This window comes from Tamandua tetradactyla, chromosome 6 (assembly GCF_023851605.1).
Source record: "Tamandua tetradactyla isolate mTamTet1 chromosome 6, mTamTet1.pri, whole genome shotgun sequence".
Classification (NCBI taxonomy): Eukaryota; Metazoa; Chordata; class Mammalia; order Pilosa; family Myrmecophagidae; genus Tamandua; species Tamandua tetradactyla.
Window position 1 is genome coordinate 24,131,124 of NC_135332.1, and position 26,130 is coordinate 24,157,253.

Below are 26,130 nucleotides of genomic sequence, written 5' to 3' on the forward strand. Positions count from 1 at the left end.
TATTCTCTGCTTTATTTTTGGCCTCTAGCACAGTAGGCATTTAGTAAATACTGAATGAACTTAAAGCCTTACCTTGACTCAGTTGTAGTTGTTTAAAGGAGGACTTCTTTACTCTGGATATGTTTGTTTTTAAATGAATTATTGAGCCTCATTTATTTTATCTTTTTTTTTTTATCCTCTACTCTTTTAGTCTGGAGTTGATCAAAGAACCTGTTTCCACAAAGTGTGACCACATATTTTGCAAGTAAGTTTGAATGATTGCGTGATTCCATTACTAGTTCTTGTGCTTCACCTTCAAAACATAGGAACACCCAACTTAATAAAAGCTTAAGCTTCTTTAATTAAGAAGAATAATCCAATCTGACTCTATTTCATGCCTCAGAGAATATTTATGAAGTGGTTATAAGTTATTTGTAGCCATAATTCTTTTTTTTCTTTTTTTTAAATACCAAAAAAACACCAAACGCAAACATTATTTTGATCATTCCGTTCTACATATATAATCTGTAATTCACAATATCATCACATAGTTGTATATTTATCATCATGATCATTTCTTGGAACATTTGCGTCTATTCAGAAAAAGAAATAAAACGAAAACAGAAAAAAATTTATGCATACCATACCCCTTACCCCTTGCTTTCATTGATCACTAGCATTTCAAACTAAATTTATTTTAACGTTTGTTCCCCTTATTATTTATTTTTATTCCGTATGTTCTACTTGTCTCTTGACAAGGTAGGTAAAAGGAGCATCAGACACAAGGTTTTCACAGTCACACAGTCACATTGTGAAAGCTTTATCATTATACAATCATCTTCAAGAAACATGGCTACTGGAACACAGCTCTACATTTTCAGGCAGTTCCCTCCAGCCTCTCCACTACATCTTGAACAACAAGGTGATATCTACTTAATGCGTAAGAATAACCTCCAGGATAACCTCTCAACTCTGTTTGGAATCTCTCAGCCATTGACACTTTGTCTCATTTCACTCTTCCCCCTTTTGGTCGAGAAGGTTTTCTCAATCCCTTGGTGCTGAGTCTCATCTCAATCTAGGGTTTTTCTCAATCCCTTGATGCTGAGTCTCAGCTCATTCTAGGATTTCTGTCCCACGTTGCCAGGAAGGTCCACACCCCTGGGAGTCACGTCCCATGTAAACGGGGAGGGTGGTGAGTCTGCTTGTTGTGTTGGCTAGAGAGAAAAGCCACATCTGAGCAACAAAAGAGGTTCTCTTGGGGGTGACATTTAGGCCTAATTTTAAGTAGGCTTGACCTATCCTATGTGGGGTTAAGTTTCATACGAACAAATCCCAAGACTGGGGGCTTAGCCTATAGCTTTCGTTGTCCACACTGCTTGTGAGAATATCAAGAATTCAACTTGGGGAAGTTGAATTTTCTCCCTTTCTCACCATTCACTGAAGGGGACTTTGCAAACACTTTTTTATTCACTGTTCAGATCACTCTTGGATTTATCAGGGCATCACTTTGGACAAACCCACAATATCTCTTGTCCTACTCCAGGTTCCATGTAATTATGGTATTCAATTAAGCTGTCTACATAAGTTATATTAGGAAATGCACTAGTTAAAATATAAATTTTGTACCAAATAAACATTTTTTGCTTTAGTTTCACACATAAGGTAAAATTTTAAAATATTAATTGCCATCTATTTTCAGCACACTGCAGTAATGACATTCCTTTGTTCTTCCTCATGCAAAAACATTTTTTAAATTTGTGCATTTAGTCACTATCATTATACTCTCTAGGCATTCCTACATTATACCATCTCAATCTTTATCGTCTTTCTTTCTAATTTCATTTGTGTCCCCAGCCCTCCTCCCTCTATCATTCTCACATTCAGCTTCATTCAGTGTTTTAACATAATTGTATTCTGGTTAGGTAGTATTGTGCCGTTTATGTCTGAGCTTTTACATTCAGTCCTGTTGGACAATCTGTATCCCTTCAGTTCCAATTACCCAATATCTTACCCTGTTTCTACCTCCTGATGGTCTCTGTTACCAATGAAATTCTCCAAGTTTATTCACTAACGTCAGTTCATATCAGTGAGACCATACAGTATTTGTCCTTTTGTTTCTGGCTAATTCTCACTCAGCATAATGTTCTCAAGGTCCATCCGTGTTGTTATATACTTCGTAAGTTTATTCTGTCTTACGGCTGCCTAGTATTCCATCTTGTGTATATACCACAGTTTGTTTAGCCACTCATCTGTTGATGGACATTTTGACTGTTTCCATCTCTTGGCAATTGTAAATGATGCTGCAGTAAACATTGGTGTGCAAATGTCTGTTTGTGTCCTTGCCCTCATGTCCTCTGAGTAGATAGATACCTAGCAATGGTATTACCGGGTCATATGGCAAGTCTATATTTAGCTTTTTGAGGAACTGCCAAACTGCCTTCCACAGCAGTTGAACCATTTGACATTCCCACCAACAGTGGATAAGTGTACCTCTTTCTCCACAACCTCTCCAGCATTTGTCATTTTCTGTTTTATTGACGGTGGCCATTCTGGTGGGTGTGAGATGATATCTCATTGTGGTTTTGATTTGCGTTTCGCTAATAACCAGGGAAATTGAGCATCTCTTCATGTGCCTTTTGTCCATTTGTATTTCCTCTTCTGAGAAGTGTCTGTTAAGTCTTTTGCCCATTTGTAATTGGGTTGTCTGTCTTTTTGTTGTTGAGGTGAACAATCTCTTTATAAATTCTGGATACTAGACCTTTATCTGATATATTGTTTCCAAATATTGTTTCCCATTGAGTAGGCTGTCTTTTTACTTTCTTGACGAAATTCTTTGATGTGCAAAAGTGTTTAATTTTGAGGAGTTCCCATTTTATTTCTTTCTTCAGTGCTTATGCTTTGCATATAAGGTCTAGGAAACTGCCTACTAGTATAAGATTTGTAAGATATTTCCCTACATTTTCTTCCCACAGTTTTATGGTCTTAGATCTATGTTTAGGTCTTTGATCCATTTTTAGTTAATATTTGTATAGGGTGTGTTCTAGTTTGCTACCTGCTGGAATGCAATATACCAGAAACGGAATGGCTTTTAAAAAGGGGAATTTAATGAGTTGCTAGTTTACAGTTCTAAGACCAAGAAAATGTCCCAATTAAAACAAGTCTATAGAAATGTCCAATCTAAGGCATCCAGGTAAAGGTACCTTGATTCAAGAAGGCTGATCAAGTTCAGAGTTTATCTCTCAAGTGTGAGAAGGCACATGGCGAACACAGTCAGGGCTTCTCTCTCGGCTGGAAGGGCACATGGTGAACACAGCGTCATCTGCTAGCTTCTTCTCCTGGCTTCCAGTCTCATGAAGCTCCCCGGGAGGTGTTTTCCTTCTTCATCTCCAAAGGTCGTTGGCTCATGGACTCTCTGCTTTGTGGTGCTGCTCTCTGTGAATCTCTTTCATTCTTCAAAATGTTTTCTCTTTTACAGGACTCCAGTAAACCAAACAAGACTCACCCAAATGGGTAGAGACATGTCGTTACCTAATCCAGTTTAATAACCACTCTTGACTAAATCACATCATCCAAGGAGATGATCTGATTACAGTTTCAAATTTACAGTATTGAATACGGATTATTCTACCTTTATGAAATGTGATTTAGATTAAAACATGGCTTTTCTAGGGGGCATACTTCCTTTCAAACCAGCACAGGGTGTAAGATATGGTTCCTCTTTCGCTCTTTTGTTTTGACCACTGTAGCTTCATAATACTCCTTAAAGTCAGGTAGCTTGAGACCTCCAATTTCATTTTTTTTCCTCAGGATATTTTTAACTATTCGGGGCCCCCTGCCCTTCCAGATAAATTTCGTTATTGGTTTTTCTATTTCTGAAAAGTAAGTTTTTGGGATTTTAATTGGTATTGCATTGAATCTGTAAATTAATTTAGGTAGAACTGACATCTTAACTAGATTTAGTCTTCCAATTCATGAACACGGTATGCCTTTCCATTTATTTAAGTCTTCTGTGATTTCTTTTAACAATTTCTTATAGTTTTCTTTGTATACCTCTTTTGTCTCTCTCTTTTTTTTCCCTATATTATTTATTTTTATTCTATATGTTCCTCTCATCCATTGACAAGGTAGATAAAAGGAGCATCAGACACAAGGTTTTCACAATCACACAGTCACACTGTGAAAGCTATATCATTATACAATCATCATCAAGAAACATGGCTACTGGAACACAGCTCTACATTTTCAGGCAGTTCCCTCTAGCCTCTCCATTACGTCTTGGATAACAAGGTGATATCTACTTAATGCATAAGAATAACCTCCAGGATAACCTCTCAACTCTGTTTGGAATCTCTCAGCCATTGACACTTTGTCTCATTTCACTCTTCCCCCTTTTGGTCGAGAAGGTTTTCTCAATCCCTTGATGCTGGGTCTCAGCTCATTCTAGAGTTTTTCTCAGTCGCTTGATGCTGAATCTCAGCTCATTCTGGGATTTCTGTCCCACGCTGCCAGGAAGATCCACATCCCTGGTAGTCATGTCCCACGTAGACAGGGGGAGGGTGGTGCGTCTTCTTGCTGTGTTGGCTGGAGAGAGAGGCCACATCTGAGCAACAAAAGAGGTTCTCTTGGGGGTGACTCTTAGGCTTAATTTTAAGTAGGCTTGACCTATCCCCTGTGGCGTTAAGTTTCTTATGAACAAACCCCAAGACTGGGGGCTCAGCCTATGCTTTGGTTGTCCACACTGCTTGTGAGAATATCAAGAATTCAACTTGAGGATGTTGAGTTTTCCCCCGTTCTCACCATTCCCCAACGGGGACTTTGCAAATACTTTTCCACTCACTGATCAAATCACTCTGGGATTCATCAGGGCATCACCTAGACAAACCAACAAAATCTCATGTCCTATACAAAGTTCCATGTACTTAAGGTGTTCAATCAACTATCTACATAAGTTATATTAGGAGATGCACTAGTCAAAGTATAGATTTGTACCAAATAAACATTTTTTGCTTTAGTCTCACACATTAGTTGAAATTTTAAAATATTAAGTACCATCTATTTTCAGCACACTGCAGTAATGACATTCTTTTGTTCTTCCTCGTGCAAAAGCATTTTTTTAATTTGTACATTTAGTCACTATCATTATGTACCCTAGGCATTCCTAGATTACACCATCTCAATCTTTATCGTCTATCTTTCTTTGTGAGTTCATTTATGCCCCAGCCCTCTTCCCTCTTTCATTCTCATATGCAGCTTCATTCAGTGTTTTAACATAATTGTATTACAGTTAGGTAATATTGTGCTGTCCATTTCTGAGTTTTTATATTCAGTCCTGTTGCACAATCTGTATCCCTTCAGCTCCAATCACCCAATATCTCACCCTATCTCTATCTCCTGATGGTCTCTGTTACCAAGGAAATATTCCAAGTTTATTTACTAATGTCCGTTCACATCAGTGAGACCATACAGTACTTATCCTTTGTTTCTGACTAATCACACTCAGCATAATGTGCTCAAGGTCCATTCATGTTGTTACATACTTCATAACTTTATTCTGTCTTACAGCTGCATAACATTCCATCTTATGTAAATGTCACAGTTTGTTTAGCCAACTCTCTGTTGATGGACATTTTGGCTGTTTCCATCTCTTGGTAATTGTTAATAATGTTGCTATAAACATTGGTGTGTAAATGTCCATTTGTGTCCTTGGCCTCGTGTCCTTTGAGTAGAGACAGCATATAGATGGGTCCTGTTTTTTAATCCATTCTGCCAGACTATGTCTTTTGATTGGAGAGTTTAATCCATTAACATTCAGTGTTATTACTGCATGGGTAGTACTTTCTTCTACTATTTTACCTCCTGGATTTTATATGTCATATCTAATTTTCCTTCTTTTTACCTTTACTCATAGTCTTCCTTTCTACACCCTTCTCCACACCTCTCTCTTCTGTCTTCGTATCTGTCTCTAGTGTTCCCTTTAGTATTTCTTACAGAGCTGGTCTCTTGGTCACAAATTCTCTCAGTGATTTTTTGTCTGCAAATGTTTTAATTTCTCCCTCATTTTTGAAGGACAATTTTGCTGGATATAGAATTCTTGGTTGGCAGTTTTCTCTTTTAATAATTTAAATATATTATCCCACTGTCTTCTCTCCTCCATGGTTTCTACTGAGAGATCTGCGCATAGTCTTATTGGGCTTCCCTTTTATGTGATGGATTGCTTTTCTCTTGCTGCTTTCAAGGTCCTCTCTTTCTCTTTGACCTCTGACATTGTGATTATTAAATGTCTTGGAGTATGTCTGTTTGGATCTATTCTCTTTGGTGTACACTGCACTTCTTGGATCTGTAATTTTAAGTCTTTCATAAGAGTTGGGAAATTTTCAGTGATAATTTCCTCCATTAGTTTTTCTCCTCCTTTTCCCTTCTCTTCTCCTTCTGGGACACCCACAACATGTATATTAGTGTGCTTCATATTGTCTTTCAATTCCCTGAGTCCCTGCTCATATTTTTCCATTTTTTCCCTATAGTTTCTGTTTCTTGTCAGATTTCAGATGTTCCGTCCTCCAGTTTTGAAATCCTATGTTCTGTCTCTCGAAATCTACCATTGTAGGTTTCCATTGTTTTTTTCGTCTCTTCTACTGTGTCTTTCATTCCCATAAGTTCTGTGATTTGTTTTTTCAGACTTTCAGTTTCTTCTTTTTGTTCTTTACTTGCCTTCTTTATATCCTCCCTCAATTCATTGATTTGGTTTTTGATGAGGTTTTCCATGTCTGTTCGTACATTCTGAATTAATTGTTTCAGCTCCTGTATGTCATTTGAATTGTTGGTTTGTTCCTTTGACTGGGCCATATCTTCAGTTTTCCTAGTGTGATTTGTTTTTTTTTTGCTGGCATCTAGGCATTTAAATACCTTGATTAGTTTATTCTGGAAATTGCTTTCACTTCTTTTATCTAGGGTTGTCTTGCTGGATGAATTTGTTGTCTATCTGTTCTTTGAAATTCCATTCAGCTTTATCTGGACCTTTAGCTTAAGTTTTGTTTAACAGAGGAGAATTTTTCAGTTCTTGTTTTCTTGTTTCTTGCCCTGTTTGTGTGGTGCCTTTCCTCTCCACAGACTTAGGAGGGTCTACTTAGATATTGTTGATCTCAGCCAGATTTTCCCAGACCAAACTGGCCTCCTATCAGGAGGAAAGAGTCGCCTACGTTGGTTTTCCCTGAGGTTGAGACCCAGCAGGTTGCAAGACTTTCCTGTGAAGTCTCTGGACTCTGTTTTTCTTATCCTGCCCAGTATGTGGCGCTTGTCAGACTGCAGGTCCTACCAGCATAAGATGATGCTGTACCTTTAACTTTGGCAGACTCTCCCTGCTGGGGGCTTGGTGGAGACAGAGAAGAGGTTGTAGGCTGATTTTAATGGCTTCAAATTACCAAGCCCTGGTGTCTGAATTCCTTGATGGAGGGATTCCACCTGAGTTGGGCTTCACCCCTCCCCTGGGGAAGGCACAGTCTCCAGATAAGCCCTCAAAAGAGCTCACTTCTGCCTATGCCTGGAGCAGTTGCAGCCTGAAAAGTCCTGCCGCTCTATCCAGAGGCAGTCAAGCCTGTATAGATACACAGCCACAAAAACCTCTGTTCCTTTCTTTTTTTTTTTCCCCTTTTTCTGTCAGTCCTGCCCCCTTGGCTCTGGGCCCAAAATGAGCAACCTCCACTTTGATCAGGTTCACCTAACCTGGGGGCCTATTTTTAGTAGTCAGAATTTTTTAATTAATTCCACAATTGGCGTTTGATTGTGCCCCGTCCCTGCTGCTGGTAAAGTCCTTTCTTTCCCCTCTGGGAAGCGGCCTGTGGGGTGGGGCGCTGGCCGCCACAGCTTTGCGAACTCATGGTTCTGGAGGGTGCTTGCAGCTGGTCCAGGTGGTCCATACTGGGGTACGCTGTGTGTCTGGTCACTGTCGTGGCCCCAGGAGCTGTTCTGTACTGTATCTGGTTATTTAGTAGTTGTTCTGGAGGATGAACTAAAATGTGCACGTTGTTAAGCTGCCATCTTGACCCGGAATCCCTCTGTTGTCTCTTTAGTTAAATTTATTCCTAAATATTTTATTCTTTTGGTTGCAACTGCAAACGGAATTTTTTCTTGAGTTCCGCCTCAGATAGTTTATTAATAGTGTATAGAAACACTACAGAGTTTTGAGTGTTGATCTTGTAACCCGCCAATTTGCTGTACACATTTATTGGCCTTAGTAGTTTTGCTGTGGGTTTTTCAGGGTTTTCAACATGTACTATCATATCATCTGCAAACAGTGAGAGTTTTACTTCTTCCTTTCCAATTTTGATGCCTTGTATTTCTTTTTCTTGTCTAATTGTTTTTGCTAGAATTTCCAACACATTGTTGAATAACAGTGGTGATAGTGGACATCCATGTCTTGTTCCTGATCTTAGGGGGAAAGTTTTCAGTTTTTCCCCATTGAGAATAATATTAGCTGTGGGTTTTTCAGATATTCCCTTTGTCATGTTGAGGAAGTTTTCTTGTATTCCTATCCTTTGAAATGTTTTCAACAGGAAAGGATGTTGAATTTTGTCCGATTCCTTTTCTGCATCAATCGAGATGATCATATTGTTTTTCTTGCTTGATTTGTTGATATGGTGTATTACATTAATTGATTTTCTTATGTTGAACCATCCTTGCATACCTGGGATGAATCCTACATGGTCATGGTGTATAATTCTTTTAATGTGCTGCTGGATTCGATTTGCTAGAATTTTGTTGAGGATTTTTGCATCAGTATTCATTAGAAAGATTGGTCTCTAGTTTTTATTTTTTGTAATATCTTTGTCTGGCTTTGGTATGAGGGTGATGTTGGCTTCGTAGAATGACTTAGGTAGCTTTCCCTCCTCTTCAATTTTTTTTTGAAGCGTTTGAGCAGGATTGGTACTAATTCTTTCTGGAATGTTGGTAGAATTCACCTGTGAAGCCATCTGGGCCTGGACTTCTCTTTTGGGGGAGCTTCTTAATGTCTGATTCAGTTTCTTTACTTGTGATTGGTTTGTTGATGTTGTCTATTTCTTCTGAAGTCAATGTTGGTTGTTCATTCCTTTCTAGAAAGTTGTCCATTTCATCTACATTGTCAAGTTTACTAGCATAAAGTTGTTCATAGTATCCTCTCAGTACTTTATTTCTTTGTGGTCAGTGATTGTATCTCCTCTTCCATTTCTGATTTTATTTATTTGCATCCTCTCTCTTCTTCTTTTTGTCAGCCTCGCTAAGAGTCCATAAGTCTTATTGATTTTCTCATAGAACCAACTTCTGGTTTTGTTGATTTTCTCAATTGTTTGCATGTTCTCTATTTCATTTATTTCTGCTTTAATCTTCATTATTTCTTTCCTTTTGCTTGCTTTGGGGTTAGTTTGCTGTTCTTTCTCTAGTTCTTCCAAGTGGACAGTTAATTCCTCAATTTTTGCCCTTTCTTCTTTTTTGATATAGACATTTAGGGCAATAAATTTCCCTCTTAGCACTGCCTTTGTTCCATCCCCCAAATTTTGATATGTTGTGTTTTCATTTTCAATTACCTCAAGATATTTACTTATTTCTCTTGTAATTTCTTTAAGAGTGTGTTGTTGAGCCTCCAAGTATTTGTGAATTTTCTGGCACTCTGCCTATTATTGATTTCCAACTTCATTCTTTTTTTTTAACTTTTTTTATTAATTAAAAAAAATTAACAAACAAAACATTTAGAAATCATTCCATTCTACATATATAATCAGTAATTCTTAATATCATCACATAGTTGCATATTCATCATTTCTTAGTACATTTGCATCGATTTAGAAAAAGAAATAAAAAGACAACAGAAAAAGAAATAAAATGATAATAGAGAAAAAAAACTATACGTACCATACCCCTTACCCCTCGCTTTCATTTACCACTATTTCAAACTGAATTTATTTTAACATTTGTTCCCCTTATTATTTATTTTTATTCCATATGTTCTACTCTTCTGTTGATATAATAGCTAAAAGGAGCATCAGACATAAGGTTTTCACATTCACAGAGTCTCATTGTGAAAGCTATATTATTGTTCGATCATCATCCAGAAACATGGCTACTGGAACACAGCACTACATTTTCAGGCAATTCCCTCCAGCCTCTCCACTACATCTTGAACAACAAAAGGTGGTATCTACTTAATGCATAAGAATAACCTCCAGGATAACCTCTCCACTCTGTTTGGAATCTCTCAGCCATTGATACTTTGTCTCATTTTACTCTTCCCCCTTTTGGTGGAGAAGGTTCTCTCAGTCTCTTAATGTTAATTCTCAGCTCATTCTAGGGTTTTTCTCAGTCCTTTAATGCTGAGTCCCAGCTCATTCCAGGATCTTTGTCCCACGTTGCCAGGAAGGTCCACACCCCTGGGAGTCATGTCCCACGCAGAGAGGGGGAGGGTGGTGAGACTGCTCATCATATTGGCTGGAGAAAGAGGCCACATCTGAGGAACAAAAGAGGCTCTCTTGGGGGTGACTCTTAGGCCTAAATTTTAAGTAGACTTGACCTATCTTTTGTGGGGTTATCCAACTTCATTCTTTTATGATCTGAGAAAGTGTCTTGTATGATTTCAATCGTTTTAAATTTATTGAGACTTGCTTTGTGACCCAGCATATGGTCTGTCCTTGAGAATGATCCATGAGCATTTGTGGAAAAGATGTATCCTGCTGTTGTGGGGTGTAATGGTCTATAAATGTCTGTTAAGTCTAACTCATTTATTTTATTATTAAAATTTTCTGTTTCTTTATTGATCCTCTGTCTAGATGTTCTGTCCATTGATGAGAGTGGGGAATTGACGTCTCCAACTATTATGGTAGATATGTCTATTTCTCTTTTCAGTGTTTGCCTCATGTGTTTTGGAGCATTCTGGCTTGCTGCATGAATATTTATGATTGTTATGTCTTCTTGTTGAATTCTTCCTTTTATCAATACATAGTGTCCTTCTGGTCTCTTTTAACTGTTTTACATTTGAAGTCTAATTTGTTGGATATTAGGATAGCTACTCCTGCTTTTTCTGATTGTGGTTTACCTGAAATGTCTTTTCTCAACCTTTCACTTTCAACCTATGTTTATCCTTGGGTTTAACATGTGTTTCCTGTAGACAGCATATACATGGGTCCTGTTTTTTAATCCATCCTACCTGTCTATGTGTTTTGATTGAGGAGTTTAATCCATTAACATTTAGTATTATTACTGTATGGGTAGTACTCTCTTCTACCATTTTGCCTTTTGGATTTTATATGTCATATCTAATTTTCCTTCTTTTTACCTTTACTCATAGTCTTCCTTTCTACCCTCTTCTCCACACCTCTCTCTCCTGTCTTTTCGTATCTGCCTCTAGTGCTTGTAGAGCCAGTCTCTTGGTCACAAATTCTCTCAGTGATTTTTGTCTGAAAATGTTTTAATCTCCCCCTCATTTTTGAAGGACAGTTTTGCTGGATATAGAATTCTTGGTTCGCAGTTTTTCCCTTTTAGTAATTTAAGTATATCATCCCACTGTCTTCTCACCTCCATGGTTTCGGCTGAGAAATCTACACCTAGTCTTATTGGGCTTCCCTTGTATATGATGGGCCGCTTTTCTCTTGCTACGTTCAAGATTCTTTCTTTCTCTTTGACCTCTGACATTCTGATTAGTAAGTGTTTTGGAGTACGTCTGTTTGGATCTATTCTGTTTCGGGTATGCTGCACTTCTTGAATCTATAATTTTAAGTATTTCATAAGAGTTTGTAAATTTTCAGTGATAGTTTCCTCCATTAGTTTTTCTTCTCCTTTTCCCTTCTCTTCTCCTTCTGGGACACCCACAACACATATATTCGTGAGCCTCATCTTGTCATTGAATTCCCTGAGTCCCTGCTCATATTTTTCCATTCTTTTCCTATATTTTCTTTTTCTTGTCGGATTTCAGATTTTCTGTCCTCCCGTTCACTAATCCTATCTTCTGCCTCTTGAAATCTGACATTGTAGGTTTCCATTGTTTTTTCTCATCTCTTCTACTGTGCCTTTCATTCCCATAAATTCTGTGATTTGTTTTTTCAGACTTTTCATTTCTCTTTTTGTTCCTTCCTTGCCTTCTTTATATCCTCCCTCAGTTCATTCATTTGATTTTTGATGAGGTTTTCCATGTCTGTTGGAACATTCTGAATTAATTGTTTCAACTCCTGTATCTCATTTGAATTGTTGGTTTGTTCCTTTGACTGTGCCAGATCTTCAATTTTCCTTGTGTGATTCGTTATTTTTTGCTGGTGTCTAGGCATTTAATTACCTTAATTTGTTTATTCTGGAGATTGTTTTCACTTCTTTTACCTAGGGTTTTCTTGCTGGATGACTTTGTGGTCTATCTGTTCTTTGACATTCAATTCAGCTTATTCTGGACCACTAGCTTATGTTTTGTTTAACAGAGGAGAATTTTTCTTGTTTTCTTGTTTCTTGCCCTTCCTGTATGGTGCCTCATTCCCCCCACCTTTAGGATGGTCTACCTAGGTATTATAGACCCCAGCAAGATTTACCCAGACCAAACTGGCCTCCTGTCAGGAGGAAAGAGTCACGTGTGTCAGTTTTCCCTGAGGGTGAGACCCAGCAGGTGGAAAGGCTTTCCTATGACATCTCTGGACTGTGTGTTTTTCCTATCCTGCCCAGTATTTAGCGCTTTTCTACCTGCGGGTCCCACCAGCTTAAGGTGATGCGGTACCTTTAACTTCAGCAGACTCTCCCTGCTAGGGGCGTGGTATAGATAGAGGAGATGTTGTAGGCTGACTTTAATCACTTCAATTTTCCAAACCCTGGGGTCTGAATTCCTTGAGGTTGTAGGCTGGCTTTAATCACTTCAATTTTCCAAACCGTGGGGTCTGAATTCCTTGAGGGAGGGAATCCACTTGAACTGGGCCCATCCCTCTCCTGGGGAAAGCGCAGGCTCGGTACAAGTTCTCATACAAGCTTGTTTCTGCCTATGCCTGGGGCAGTTGCAACCTGAGAAGCCCTGCTGTTATATCCAAAGACAGTCAAGCCTTTCTAGAAACACAGCCACAAAAAAGAAAGAGAAAAATCCTTCTCAGAGCAGGACCCCCATTCCTCGGGTTTGCCAATCAAGCACATAAGTTGGTATGTGTCTTTGTGTATATTCAGATCCTGTATGCCCCCTCCTTTCCTTCAGGGCCCAGACCCTTTCAAGTATTATGTGCTATCCAATCCAAAAAACCTCTGTTTCCTTTTTTCTTTTTCCATCAGCCCTATCCCCTCAGCACCAGGACAAAAATCAGCAACCTCCGCTTTGACGAGGTTCAGCTGAGCTGGGCACCTACTTTTAGTAGTCAGAATTTGTGAATTAATTCCATAATTGGAACTTAGTTGTGCTCAGCCCCTGCTGCTAGTAAAGTCCGTTTCCTTTCTTCTCTGGGAAGCAGCCTGTATGGGAGGAGTGCCGCCAGCTGCTGCAGCCTGGGGCACTCACGGTTCTGGGTAGGCTCGCAGTTGGTCACAGTGGTCTAGGCTGGGGTATGCTGTGTGTCCGGTCACTGACATGATCCCAGCAGTTGTTCTGTACTGTTCTGGGCTCTTTACCAGTTGTTCTGGAGGACGAAATAAATCCCACACATCACTAAGCCGCCATGTTGGCACTCTCTCCTATGTTCTATCTTCTTTTGGATTGACCTTTTTGTCTCCTATAACAGTTTTTCACTTAAAAGTTTGTTTTGCAGATATTAGTATGGCTGCCCCAGCTCTCTTTATTTCTGTTTGCATGGAATATTGCTTTCCATCCATTTACTTGAAACCTATTTGTATCTTTGGATCTAGAGTGAGTCTCTTGTTAACAGCTTATAGTTGGATCAGACATTTTTTTTAATCCATTCTGCAGCTTTGGTTAGAGTTTAATCTAACATTTAAGGTGATTACTGATTAGAGAAGATCTCTGCCATTTTGCTAATTGTTTCTTTGATATCTTACATCTTTTTTAGTCCCTCCTTTCCTACATTACTACCTTCTTTTTGTTTGTTTGATATTTTGTAGTGAACCATTTTGAATCACTTCTCATTTCCTTTTGTGTAGATTTGCGTAGATTTTTATTTTTGTGGCTATTATGGGGATTACATTAAACTTCCTAAATTTGTTAGAATTTTGTTTCTCTTGATACTTATATTCAATAACCTACGTACAATTTAGTGCTTTTTAGTATATTCATAGAATTCTGCTCCTATCTCCACAGCTCTAGGCAACACCGATCTATTTTCTTTCTCAATATTCCCTTATGTCTATGTCTGGCTGTTTTCCCTTAGCATGTTCTCAAGGTTTATCCATGTTGTAGCATGTATCAATATGTCATTCTTTTTATAGTTGAATAATATTCTATCATATGGCTATGCCACATTTTAATTATCTCTTCATAAGTTGATGGGCATTTGGATTGTTTCTACTTTGGGGCTATTATGAATAATGCTGCTATGAACATTTTTATACAGGTTTTTGTGGGGACATATGTTTTCATTTCTCACAGATGAGTACCTAGAAGTGGAGCTGTGGAATCTCGTGTGCTGTGTTTAACCTTTAGAGAAACTGCCAAACTCTTTTCCAAAATGGCTGCACCATATATTCTCACCAGCAATGAATGAGGATTCCAGTTTCTCTGCATCCTCTTTACAGCTTCCTAATGTCCATCTTTTTTAATATGCCCTTCCTAATGGTTGTGGTTTTCAGTTGTATTTCCCTGGTGACTAATGAAGTTAAGCATCTTTTTATGTAGTTATTGGCCATTTCTATATCTTCTTTGGAAAAATGTTCAAGTCCTTTGTATATTTTTTAATTGGATTGTTTGGTTTTTTTATTATTTACTTGTAAGAGTTCTTTATATGTTCTGGATGTAAATCCCTTAGCAGTTATATATTTGCAAATATTTTCTCCCATTCTGGGGATCATCTTTTCACTTTATGGTATCATCTGCAGCTCCAAAATTATAAATTTTGTGTGTACAATTTGTGTTTTCTTTGGTTGCTTATGTTTTTGGTGTTTGTATTTAAGAAACCATTGCCTAAAGTCCCCTTGGAGGAATGGTGAGAAAGGGGAAAAATTCAGCTTCCCCAAGTGGAGCCTTCTTGCTATTCTGGTAAGCAGTGGGATCAGCCAAAGCAATAGGCTGAATCCCCAATCTTGGGGTTTGTTCATATGAAACTTAACCCCACAAGGATAGGTAAAGCCTACTTAAAATTAGGCCTAAGAGTCACCCCCAAGAGAACCTCTTCTGTTGCTCAAATGTGGCCTCTCCCTCTAGCCAACACAACAAGCAAACTCACTGCCCTCCCCCTGTCTACATGGAACATGACTCCCAGCGGTGTGGACCTTCCTGGCAACATGGGACAGAAATCCTAGAGCTAAGACTCAGCATCAAGGAATTGAGAAAACCTTCTTGACCAAAAGGGGGAAGAGTGAAATGAGACAAAATAAAGAGTTGATAGCTGAGAGATTCCAAACAGAGTCAAGAGATTATCCTGGAGGTTATTCTTGCACATTAAATAGATATCACCTTGTTAGTCATGATGTAATGGAGAGGCTCAAGGGAACTGCCTGAAAATGTAGAGCTGTGTTCCAGTAGCCATGTTTCTTGATGATGATTGTATAATGATATAGCTTTCACAGTGTGACTGTGTGATTGTGAAAACCTTGTGTTTGATACTCCTTTTATCTACCTTATCAACAGACGAATAAAGCATATGGCATAAAAGTAAATAATAAGGGGAACAAATGTTAAAATAAATTTAGTAGATTGAAATGCTAGTGATCAATGAAAGGGAAGGATGAGGGGTATGGTATGTATGAATTTTTTTCTGTTGTCTTTTTATTTCTTTTTCTGAAATGATGCAAATGTTCTTAGAAATGATCATGATGATGACTATGCAACTATGTGATGATATTGTGATTTACTGATTATGTATGTAGAACAGAATGATCATATCTTAAGAATGAGTTTGTTGTTATAAATTTTTTTAATTTTAAATTAATGGAAAAAAAGAAAAAAAGAAACCATTGCCTAACCCAAGATCACAAAGATTTATAGTTTTGGCTTTTCCATTTAGTTCTGTGATCTATTTTAAGTTAATTTTTATGTGTTGAGTCTACTTTCATTCTTTCACATTTGGATATCCAGTTATCCCAGCAACATTTGTTGAAAAGACTATTCTTTTCTCATTTATTTTGGCATTCTTGTAAATCATTTGACAAGTAACCATTGGCCCGTTGACAACTTACTGGATATTGGGTTTATTTCTATACTGTCAATTCTGTTCCGTTAATCTGTATGTTTATCCTTATGCCAATATCATACTGTCTTGAATACTCTCACTTTGTAGTGGGTTGCTGAGCTTTTAAACTAATTGCAGTCATTTTATATGAATCACTTACCATTTATGCTCGATTATGTAGCATGAAACAATTATTACTATATCATTACATATGCCATATTACTTTTTAATAGATTTTATTTGATCATAACAGTAAGCCATATGCATGTAAGTTCTGTTTTCATAGACCATTGCTTATAGAGTGTGGTTTTCTGCTTATGCAGCATCTAAAAACAATTAGAAAAAGTCATTGGTTTGTAATACATCTGCCATTACCTTTAAAATTACTCTTATGGACACTGGTGAGATTATCTTTTCATGGCTCTTCTCCTTTTGAGTATTCTCTCTACAAAAGAAAATAACTTATATTGTTCTTTTCTTTCTTTATAATTTGTAGATTTTGTATGCTGAAACTTCTCAACCAGAGAAAAGGGCCTTCACAGTGTCCTTTGTGTAAGAATGAAATAACCAGAAGGTATATAATTTGTGTAGTGATGGGGGTTTGGAAGCAACAAAGACAGGAAAAAGTCAAAATTATTTAATAACATAGCCCAGTTATTCCTATCAACCATTTATCAGGAGAAAAATATATAAAAGTATGTATAGCAAGCAGAGTAAATTATTTCTGAAAGAATTTTCCTGGAAATTTTATGGAATATCTGCCTTATAAAGGTTTCGTCAATTTATTGCCTTTTTCTGAATACTGCAGGATCTTGCAGTCTTCTCTAAAGTTGGACTGCACCATCCTTGCCCTTGTCTGTCTGCTGCTGCTGCTTTTGTTTTTCTTTATTGCATTTATTTGTTCCTAATTATTTATACTGACCCACAGTAAATTAGAGTGATTTTTGTCTCAATGAACAGTGTATTTCCAAATGTTTGATTACACAGTAGGCACAAAGATATATAAAGGGATGAAGGAATCATATTTTCCTACAACTTTCCTAAACCAGTCTCTCTTGGGGCATTGTTATCTACCTGTGTTTTCGAAATAATGCAATCATTATTTTACAAAAATCCCTGAGAATCAGAGCTAGAAATGGAGGGCTGGACAGGGTTCAGATGTTAAAACTAATAAGTCCTCTATGCAGTGATTTTTATCTACTATGAATTCACGGTACTATTATTTCAGAAAGTTTTAGGCTTTTGATAGAATTAAATGAATGACAAGAGATTGTACAAATAGTCAATACTGCCACATAGTTTACTCTCATATTAGAGGTGTTTTGACTATAGTATAATGTCATTAACAGCTCTGTTCTTTGAATATAGCTTTTCTACTATTGTTGCATCATTTCATGTCTTTCCTTATTTTATTTCAGTGTCCTTAGAAAGTTAATAACTTGTATCTCTCAAACAATTGAATTTCAGAAGCCTACAAGAAAGTACAAGATTTAGTCAACTTGTTGAAGAGCTATTGAAAATCATTCATGCTTTTGAACTTGACACAGGATTACAGTGTAAGTGTTGCACAGCCCCAAAGGCTGATACTCAAGCAGCTGTCCATTAAGGCTCAAGAAGTTTGTGCAGTTATTTTTCTATGAATCGGTGATAATACCTTTTGGTCTAGGTTAGTTTTAGCTCTGTACTTGTACTTTGTTTTTAAAATCACTCCCACTGGTCTCACTCCTTATCATTTTTAGTGATAATGAATAAGATTCACCTTTCTAAGATGTTCATTTTTCACATTTTATGTCTCTGAAATTGGGAACATTTGACCATAATGTGTCACTGTCCAATCTAGTGTGTTTCTTAATGGTACAGAAAATAATCTGTCAAACATTGGTGTCTGAGAGTCAGTGGTGGGTAATATTAACTAATATTACTACTTTAGAAATAATATCAGTATGTCGTCAGTAGACAAACTGTTACTACTAAAGTGGGAAAAAAGGAGTAGGAATAACTTTGATGATCTGTGTGTTCCCTAATAGTAGAATTTCTGAAGTTGATTTTTAGAAAAATTATAGTTATCCTTAATGTAGGATGCACAACAAAAAACATACATAGTATTTCTTTTGGTTTCTTTGATTATAATTGATACTTTTTCTCTAACTATAAAAATAATGTTTTCTGACCATGCTCCTAAAAAAAAAGTAGAAAAAAATAATAATGTTTTATCTTGTGATTCAACAGTTGCAAACGGTTATAACTTTTCAAAAAAGGAAAATAACTCTCCTGAGCAGCTGAAGGAGGAAATTTCTATCATCCAAAGTATGGGCTACCGAAACCGCTGCAAAAGACTTCGACAAAGTGAACCTGAAAATCCTACGTTGGTAAAGCCACTTTTCATTTATTCTGGTTACACCTCTTTATTAAGCTTTGTCAATTAGCAAATGTACTAGATGCTCAGGGACTTATATAAAAAGTCAGCAAAGAAGGTAAGATGGTAAATTATATGGTCAAACAAGTATTCAAATCAACAGGAGTTAGAGGAGTTCCTAAAACTCACTGTACCTGGTATGGTCAAGAGAAACCTTACAGGCCCATCCCCTGCTCTGGTGCTTTATCTGCTGTGATGCTCGTCTAAAATAACCACAGAGTCAGTGGTGTTTTTAAGCTTGCTGGTTTTTAAAATAACTATTTTATGGCAGTTCTCCACCCATGAGGAAATTTCTTTTATTTTTTTTCTGAAAAGTTCCCTCAAAACAAAATCAGTTTTTATCATTTGAAAATTACTTCACCTTAAAAGGTATAGTTGTCAAAAAGAATACAGTGATTTGCTCTGTTGTAACTGGTATGTGAATGAAAAATGGATATCTTTGAAAGTAATAGCTCTCATGGTACCAGCATTCATTTTTCAGTGGATGCAGAAGAAGTAAAACGGAAGAAAGCAAGTTTCATCAAAGGAATATTGGGCTTTTAAATACTCTTTCCCTTTTTAAATGTTCTTAGGAATGCTGGATTTTTATTGTCTTCATTTATGCTTTTTTAAAATTTATTTTACCTTACTTGCCAACCCTGTGATTGGAAATATGTGCTGAATGTATTTCATTCCCTTTCTATAATAAAATATAAAGTATTGGTTTCAAAATAGGCTTTTCTTATACTTCTAAAAATTACACAAATAATACATATTAACTTTAGAAAAATTTAAAACAACAGTGAAAGGAAAACAGTTCACACAGAACCCACGCATTTTGGTGTGTAATTTGCCAGGCATTTTTCCAAAGTATCATATAAATTTAGCTAACTGATCATGGTCAGTTTGTTTCGCCCATGGCCTCAAGTTTTTCTTCGGGACAAAAAAAGCAAACTGTCAACAGTTAGTTGACCATTCCTTTTTACTGTACTGCTTAGCAGGAAACCAGTCTTAGTGTCCAGCTCTCTAATCTTGGAATTGTGAGATCTCTGAAGACAAAGCAGCATATACATCTTCAAAGTAAATCTGTCTACATTGAATTGGGTAAGAGACTCAAATTTTGTAAGTTTAGAATAACAGTTGCTGGATTGTTATGGTTTTATCAGAAACCTTGGTCATAATTAATACATGTGGCAGGAAACATTGGGAAGTGAGAATAAAATAGTTTTACTAGCTCTATGGTGAGTTTCAAATAATGTAAAAAACGCATGTTCCCACATTGAAGAATCTTCATAAAGGAAGCAAAAGATAGGATGTCTGATTATAAGTCTATGTAAATATACTTTGAAAAGATGAAAAGTAGTGATAAGAAAATATGTTAGATTGCTGCAACATTTGAGGAATCATAAATTGTACTAGACTAGAAAGGTTTTTTTTAGAAGAGCTAAGCTCAGAGTTCAGAAAAGGGCTCTCTAATTGCCTTATCTTTTAGAAGATATTTTTTAATTCCAGAGAGAAGCCCTCCTTTGGGCTTCCAGGCACCACCTATGTTTACCATGGTGCTTAATAGGTTTTATTGAAATTATCTGTATGTCTCTCCCTCCTACTCCCCTTAAGAGTTAAGTCCCTGGACAGCAGGTGTGTGTCCTAAAAATGATCAAATTAATTATAATAGGTAACATTTAGGAGGACTCACTATATTCCAGGCATTTTTGTGCTTTATGTGTATAACTCATTTACATGCATGATAAACCTTTAAGGCTGTTAACTATTATTGTTACCATTTTATAGATGGGGAAATTAAGGCATGGGAAGGTTAAGAAATCTTGCCAGTGTAATAAAGCTAGTAAGTGAGAGAGCCAAGATTCAAACCTACCAAGTCTGGCTTCAGCACCTGTGCTTTTAACCATGTTTTCTGTATTGCCTGACATCTCTTTCTTGTGCTAAGTAAATATTTCTTGAATGAAGGAGTATCTGTTTTGCAACAAGCACATTTCTTAGTTTAACCCTTTACTGATGAGAGGGGCTATATTTGGGGTGTTTTTTAGGATCTGATTCTTCTGAGGATACGGTTAACAAGGCAAGTTATTGCAGGTGAGTCTAAGAGAGCCTTTGTCTTGGAAACTGGTATTTTCATATTAAGTATTTAAGATTGATATTTCTCTAGATTAGAATCGTGGTGCTGGAAGAGATCTTAGAAATCATTTAATGTAGTCTCCTCATTTTGTAGCTGAGGAAATACGTTTTTGTTTATTTGCTTTATTAGTAATGTCAAAAGGATTTTAAGATAACTTTATAGACTTGCTTATGGCAGGTGATTGTCCTCTAGCTTAGTTCTTCTTATATAATAGTATTGACACAGTAGTAATTGTGGCTGGTAAAAATTTTAGAATACTCCAATTTCAATTATTTGTGTCTTCTGCCCTTTAACTCCACCTGTCTCTGTTTTTTAGGATTTATTGTTTGACCCCCATCTAAGATCTGTGATAGCTTATCTAAACTATGATAGTGTCATTGTAAACCAGTTTTTGTTTACATATGACTTTTTTCCTATCTCACAATTGGGAAGAATTTTTTTTTTTTTTTTAACCTGAGAAGAGGCACAGATGGCAGTGTACAAGATGTTGGTCTTTGCATTCTGTTGGGATGTCTGCATGGTTTGTTCTCATTCTCACAGGTCTTATTTGCTCCTGTGCTCCCTTTGCTTATTTAACTTTGCTTTTGCCTTCTCGTGTAGGTCCACTTTTAAGATTTTTTTAAACTCTCTTTTGGCTGTTATTTAAATTTTGGCTCTCATTTGCATGTTCATAAAGTATTGTTTTAATACTCTGAATTTTGTGTCTTTGGTCTTGGAGGATTCCATCTTAATTAGAAGTTACTAAAGGAGGGAGCAGAATTCAAAAAGTGAATCAGATTGCAACCCTCTGTAAAGGAACTAAAATATTTTATCTTGCTCCTTTGACAGCCCTGTAAGAATACTCTTTCTCATTAGGGCTCATTTCTTTTCCCTATAGCATAAGAGACCAAGAATTGTTACAAATCACCCCTCAAGGAGCCAGAGTTGAAGCCAGTTTGGATCCTGCAGAAAAGGGTAATGGCAAGTCTTTCCAACTTGATAGGGACTGAAGAGAGAGAGAGGATAGATACAATACTGTAATTTCTTAAGACCTTTTGGGACATTTATAATTCACAACATCACTTGGCAGCGTCAGAATATTGTTCTTTCTCAGATGTCATGGGCCAGCCTCATATATTTCAGTTGTCCTAGGCTAATCTGACTATACTAGTACCCTATGTAACTGTTGTTGCCCTTTACTTTGTTTATATTTTATCTTTTGTCTACTGGTTTTTAAATATAGGGAGTGTAAGTCTGAAGATTAGAACAGAATACTATGTGTCTGATAACAAACAGCTTGCTACTAATTCAGTCAGAGTTTTAGGGAAATAGGAGGTGTGATATATGAGTAGGGAATATTCTGAAATTAAAATTTTAATTATCTTAAATATAAATGAGAATCTAGATAAATAGGAATTAGATAAAAAGAATATGAGCTATGTCTTCAGTATTTTGGGTAGTTTATGAGGTTAATTTCTCTAAAATAGCCAGTTGCTTGATTTTCATCCCCGTCTTATATTAAATATGTATTTTATCATGTTAATTCAGTTTGTAAGGATCTTGTTGTTTTTGTATATTTTCAGCTGCTTGTCAGCTTTCTGAGAAGGACTTAACAAGCATTGAACATCATCAATCCACTAAAAAAGATCTGAACACCATTGAGAAGCATGCAACTGAGAGACATCCAGAAAAGTATCAGGGTATTTCTGTTTCAAACTTGCATGTGGAGCCATGTGGCACAAATATTCATGCCAGCTCATTACAGCATGAGAACAGCAGTTTATTACTCACTAAAGACAGAAAGAATGTAGAAAAGGCTGAATTCTGTGATAAAAGCAAACAGCCTGGCTTAGCAAGGAGCCAGCAGAGCAGATGGGCTGAAAGTAAGGAAACATGTAATGATAGGCACACTACCAGCACAGAGAAAAAAGTAGATGTGGATGCTGATCCCCTGCATCGGAGAAAAGAACTGAAGAAGTGGAAATCTCCATACTCTGAGAATCCTAGAGGTACCCAAGATATTCCTTGGATAACACTGAATAGTAGCATTCAGAAAGTTAATGAGTGGTTTTCCAGAAGTGATGACATATTGACTTCTAATGACTCATGCAATGAGGGGTCTGAATTAAATGCAGAAGTAGCTGATGCATCAAAAGTTCCAAATGACGTAGATAGATATTCTGGTTCTTCAGAGAAAATAGACTTAATAGCCAGTGACCCTCATAATGCTTTAATATGTGCAAGTGAAAAAGTCCAGTCCAAACCAACAGAGAGTAATATCAAAGATAAAATATTTGGGAAAACCTATCACAGGAAGGCAAGCCTCCCTAACTTGAGCCGTATAGCTAAAGATCTTTTTATAGGAGCTGTTGCTGCAGAACCTAAGATAACACAAGAGCTCCCCCTGACAAATGAAATGAAGCTTAAAAGGAGGACTACATCAGGACTTCATCCTGAGGATTTTATCAAGAAAGTAGATTTGACAGTTGTTCAAAAGAAGCCTAAAATGATAAATCAGGGAACTAACCAAATAGAGCAGAATTGTCAACTGATGAATATTGCCAATAGTGGTAATGAAAATGAAACAAAAGGTGATTTTGTTCAGAAGGAGAAAAGTGCTAACCCAACAGAATCATCAGAAAAAGAATCTGCTTTCAGAACTAAAGGTGAACCTATAAGTAGTAGTATAAGCAATATGAAACTAGAATTAAATACCTGCAATTCAAAAGCATCTAAGAAGAATAGGCTGAGGAGAATGTCCTCTACCAGGCATATGCATGCACTTGAACTAGTAGCCAATAGAAAGCCAAGCCAGCCTAATCACACTGAACTACAAATTGATAGTTGTTCTAGCAGTGAAGAAATAAAGAAAAAAAAATCTGACCAAAAGCCAATAAGACACAGCAGAACAGTTCAATTCATGAAAGATAAAGAAACTGCAATTGGAGCCAAGAAGAGTAACAAGCGAAATGAACAAATAAATAAAAGACATGCCAGTGATGCTTTCCCAGAACTAAATTTAACAAACGTAACTGGTTTTCCTACTAAATGTTCAAATTCTGATAAACTTCAAGAATTTGTCAATTCTAGCCTGCAAGGAGAAGCAGCAGAGAACCTAGAAACAATACAAGTGTCTGATACTACCATGGACCCTGAAGATCTGGTATTAAGTGAAGGAAAGAATTTGCAAACTGAAAGATCTGTAGAGAGCACCAGTATTTCATTGGTGCCTGACACTGATTATGGCACTCAAGATAGTATCTCATTACTAGAAGCTGCTACCCTAGGGAAAGCAAAAGCAGCACCAAATCAACATGTGAGTCTGTGTGCAGCAGTTGGAAATGCCACTGAACTTGTCCATGGTTGTTCTAAAGATACTAGAAATGACACTGAAGATTTTAAGGATTCATTGAGACATGAAGTTAACCACACACAAGGGACAGTCATAGAAAAGGAAGAGAGTGAACTTGATACTCAGTATTTACAAAATACGTTCAAGATTTCAAAGCGTCAGTCATTTGCTCTGTATTCAAATTCTGAAAAGGAATGTGTAACAATCTGTGCCCACTCCAGGTCCGTACGGAAACAAAGTCCAAAAGTAACTTTTGACTATAGACAAAAAGAAGAAAATCAAGGAAAGAAAGAGTCTAAGATCAAACATGTGCAGGCAGTTCATACAACCGCAGGCTTCTCTGTAGTTTGTCAGAAAGATAAGAAGCCCCATGATTATGCCAAGTGTAGCATTCAGGGAGTCTCTAAGCTTTGTGAGTCATCTCAGTTCAGAGGCAATGAATCTGAACTCATTACTGCAAACGAACATGGAATTTCCCCAAATCCAGATCAAATGCCATCACTTTCTCCCAACAGGTCATCTGTTAAAACTAAATATAAGAAAAACTTGTCAGAAGAAAGGTTTGAGGAACATACAATGTCACTTGATAGAGCAGTGGGAAATGAGAGCATCATTCAAAGTACAGTAAGCACAATTAGCCAAAATAACATTAGAGAAAGCACTTTTAAAGAAGCCAGCTCAAGCAGTATTAATGAAGTAGGTTCCAGTATTAATGAAGTGGGTTCCAGTATTAATGAAGTGGGTTCCAGTGGTGAGAACGTTCAAGCAGAGCTAGGTAGAAACAGACCTAAGCTAAATGCTATGCTCAGATTAGGTCTTATGCAACCTGAAGTCTATGAGCAAAATCTTCCTATAACTAATTTTAAACTTTCTGAAATTAAAAAACAAGGAGAAAATGAAGAAGTAGTTCAGGCTGTTAATACAGATTTCTCCCCATGTCTAATTTCAGATAACCTAGAACTGCCTATGGGAAGTAGTCGTGTTTCTCAGATTTGTTCTGAGACACCTGATGACCTGTTAGATGATGATGAAATAAAGGAAAATAACAGCTTTGCTGAAAGTGGCGTTAAGGAAAGATCTGCTGTTTTTAGCAAAAGTGTCCAGAGAAGAGAATTCAGAAGGAGCCCTAGCCCTTTAGCCCAAACAAGTGTGGCTCAGGGTCACCAAAGAGGGGCCAGGAAATTAGCCTCCTCAGAAGAGGACATATCTAGTGAGGATGAAGAACTTCCTTGCTTCCAACACTTATTATTTGGCAAAATAACCAATATACCTTCTCAATCTACCAGACATAGCACTGTTGTCGCAGAGTGTCTATCTAAGATAACAGAGGAGAACCTCATACCTTTGAAGAATAGCATAAATGACTGCAGTAACCAGGTATCATTGCCAAAGGCATCCCAGGAATATCACCTTAATGAGGAAGTGAGATGTTCTAGTAGCTTATTTTCTTCACAGTGCAGTGCATTGGAAGACTTGACTGCAAATACAAACACTCAAGATTCTTTCTTGATGTTTGATCCTCCTTCCAAACAAGGGAGGCATCAGTTTGAAAACCAGGAAGTTGTTTTGAGTGACAAGGAGGAATTGGTTTCAGATGCTCATGAAAGAGAAACTGGCCTGGAAGAAGATAATTACCAAGAAGACCAGAATGTGGATTCAAACTTAGGTATTGAACCAGGTTTTTGTGTTTGCTCGATGTATTTTATATAAATGAGTTAATTGTTTATGTCTTTTAGGGAGTGCATTTTATGAATTTCCAAGAACAGTCAGAATAACTGCTTCTTAAACATGTTCCTCCTAAGGTTGTTTTATTTGAAAGTCAAAAGTCCTTCACTCAGGGTACATGGGTGATTCAGTGGTAGAATGCTCACTGGCCATGCAGGAGACCCCCAGGTTTGATTCCAAAAAAAATCCTATATTCAACCTGAAGGTCTCTGAAAGAGATTTAATTCTCTAATTGTCAATGTGATTGCTTCTGATTTTCACTGTTTTGATTTCTAAGAGGAAATCCAAGTGTCCTAAATTAGTGAGA

The 26,130-nt window shown here is 37.1% G+C and overlaps 1 protein-coding gene across 8 annotated transcripts in view; it reads left to right on the forward strand.

The window, feature by feature from the left end:
- The window catches only part of BRCA1 (BRCA1 DNA repair associated), a 71,834-nt gene that overhangs the window by 13,664 nt on the left and 32,040 nt on the right, over positions 1-26,130 (forward strand). For 4 of the 8 annotated variants that reach the window (XM_077164253.1, XM_077164255.1, XM_077164256.1 and 1 more), the window contains 8 exons: positions 191-244; positions 16,732-16,809; positions 17,703-17,791; positions 18,465-18,604; positions 19,629-19,734; positions 20,679-20,724; positions 21,645-21,721; positions 22,330-25,764. In XM_077164253.1, the coding sequence (XP_077020368.1) occupies positions 191-244; positions 16,732-16,809; positions 17,703-17,791; positions 18,465-18,604; positions 19,629-19,734; positions 20,679-20,724; positions 21,645-21,721; positions 22,330-25,764 (4,025 nt within the window). The remainder of the gene's footprint in view (positions 1-190; positions 245-16,731; positions 16,810-17,702; positions 17,792-18,464; positions 18,605-19,628; positions 19,735-20,678; positions 20,725-21,644; positions 21,722-22,329; positions 25,765-26,130) is intronic. The other 4 variants (XM_077164259.1, XM_077164260.1, XM_077164254.1 and 1 more) reach the window with 4 other exon arrangements.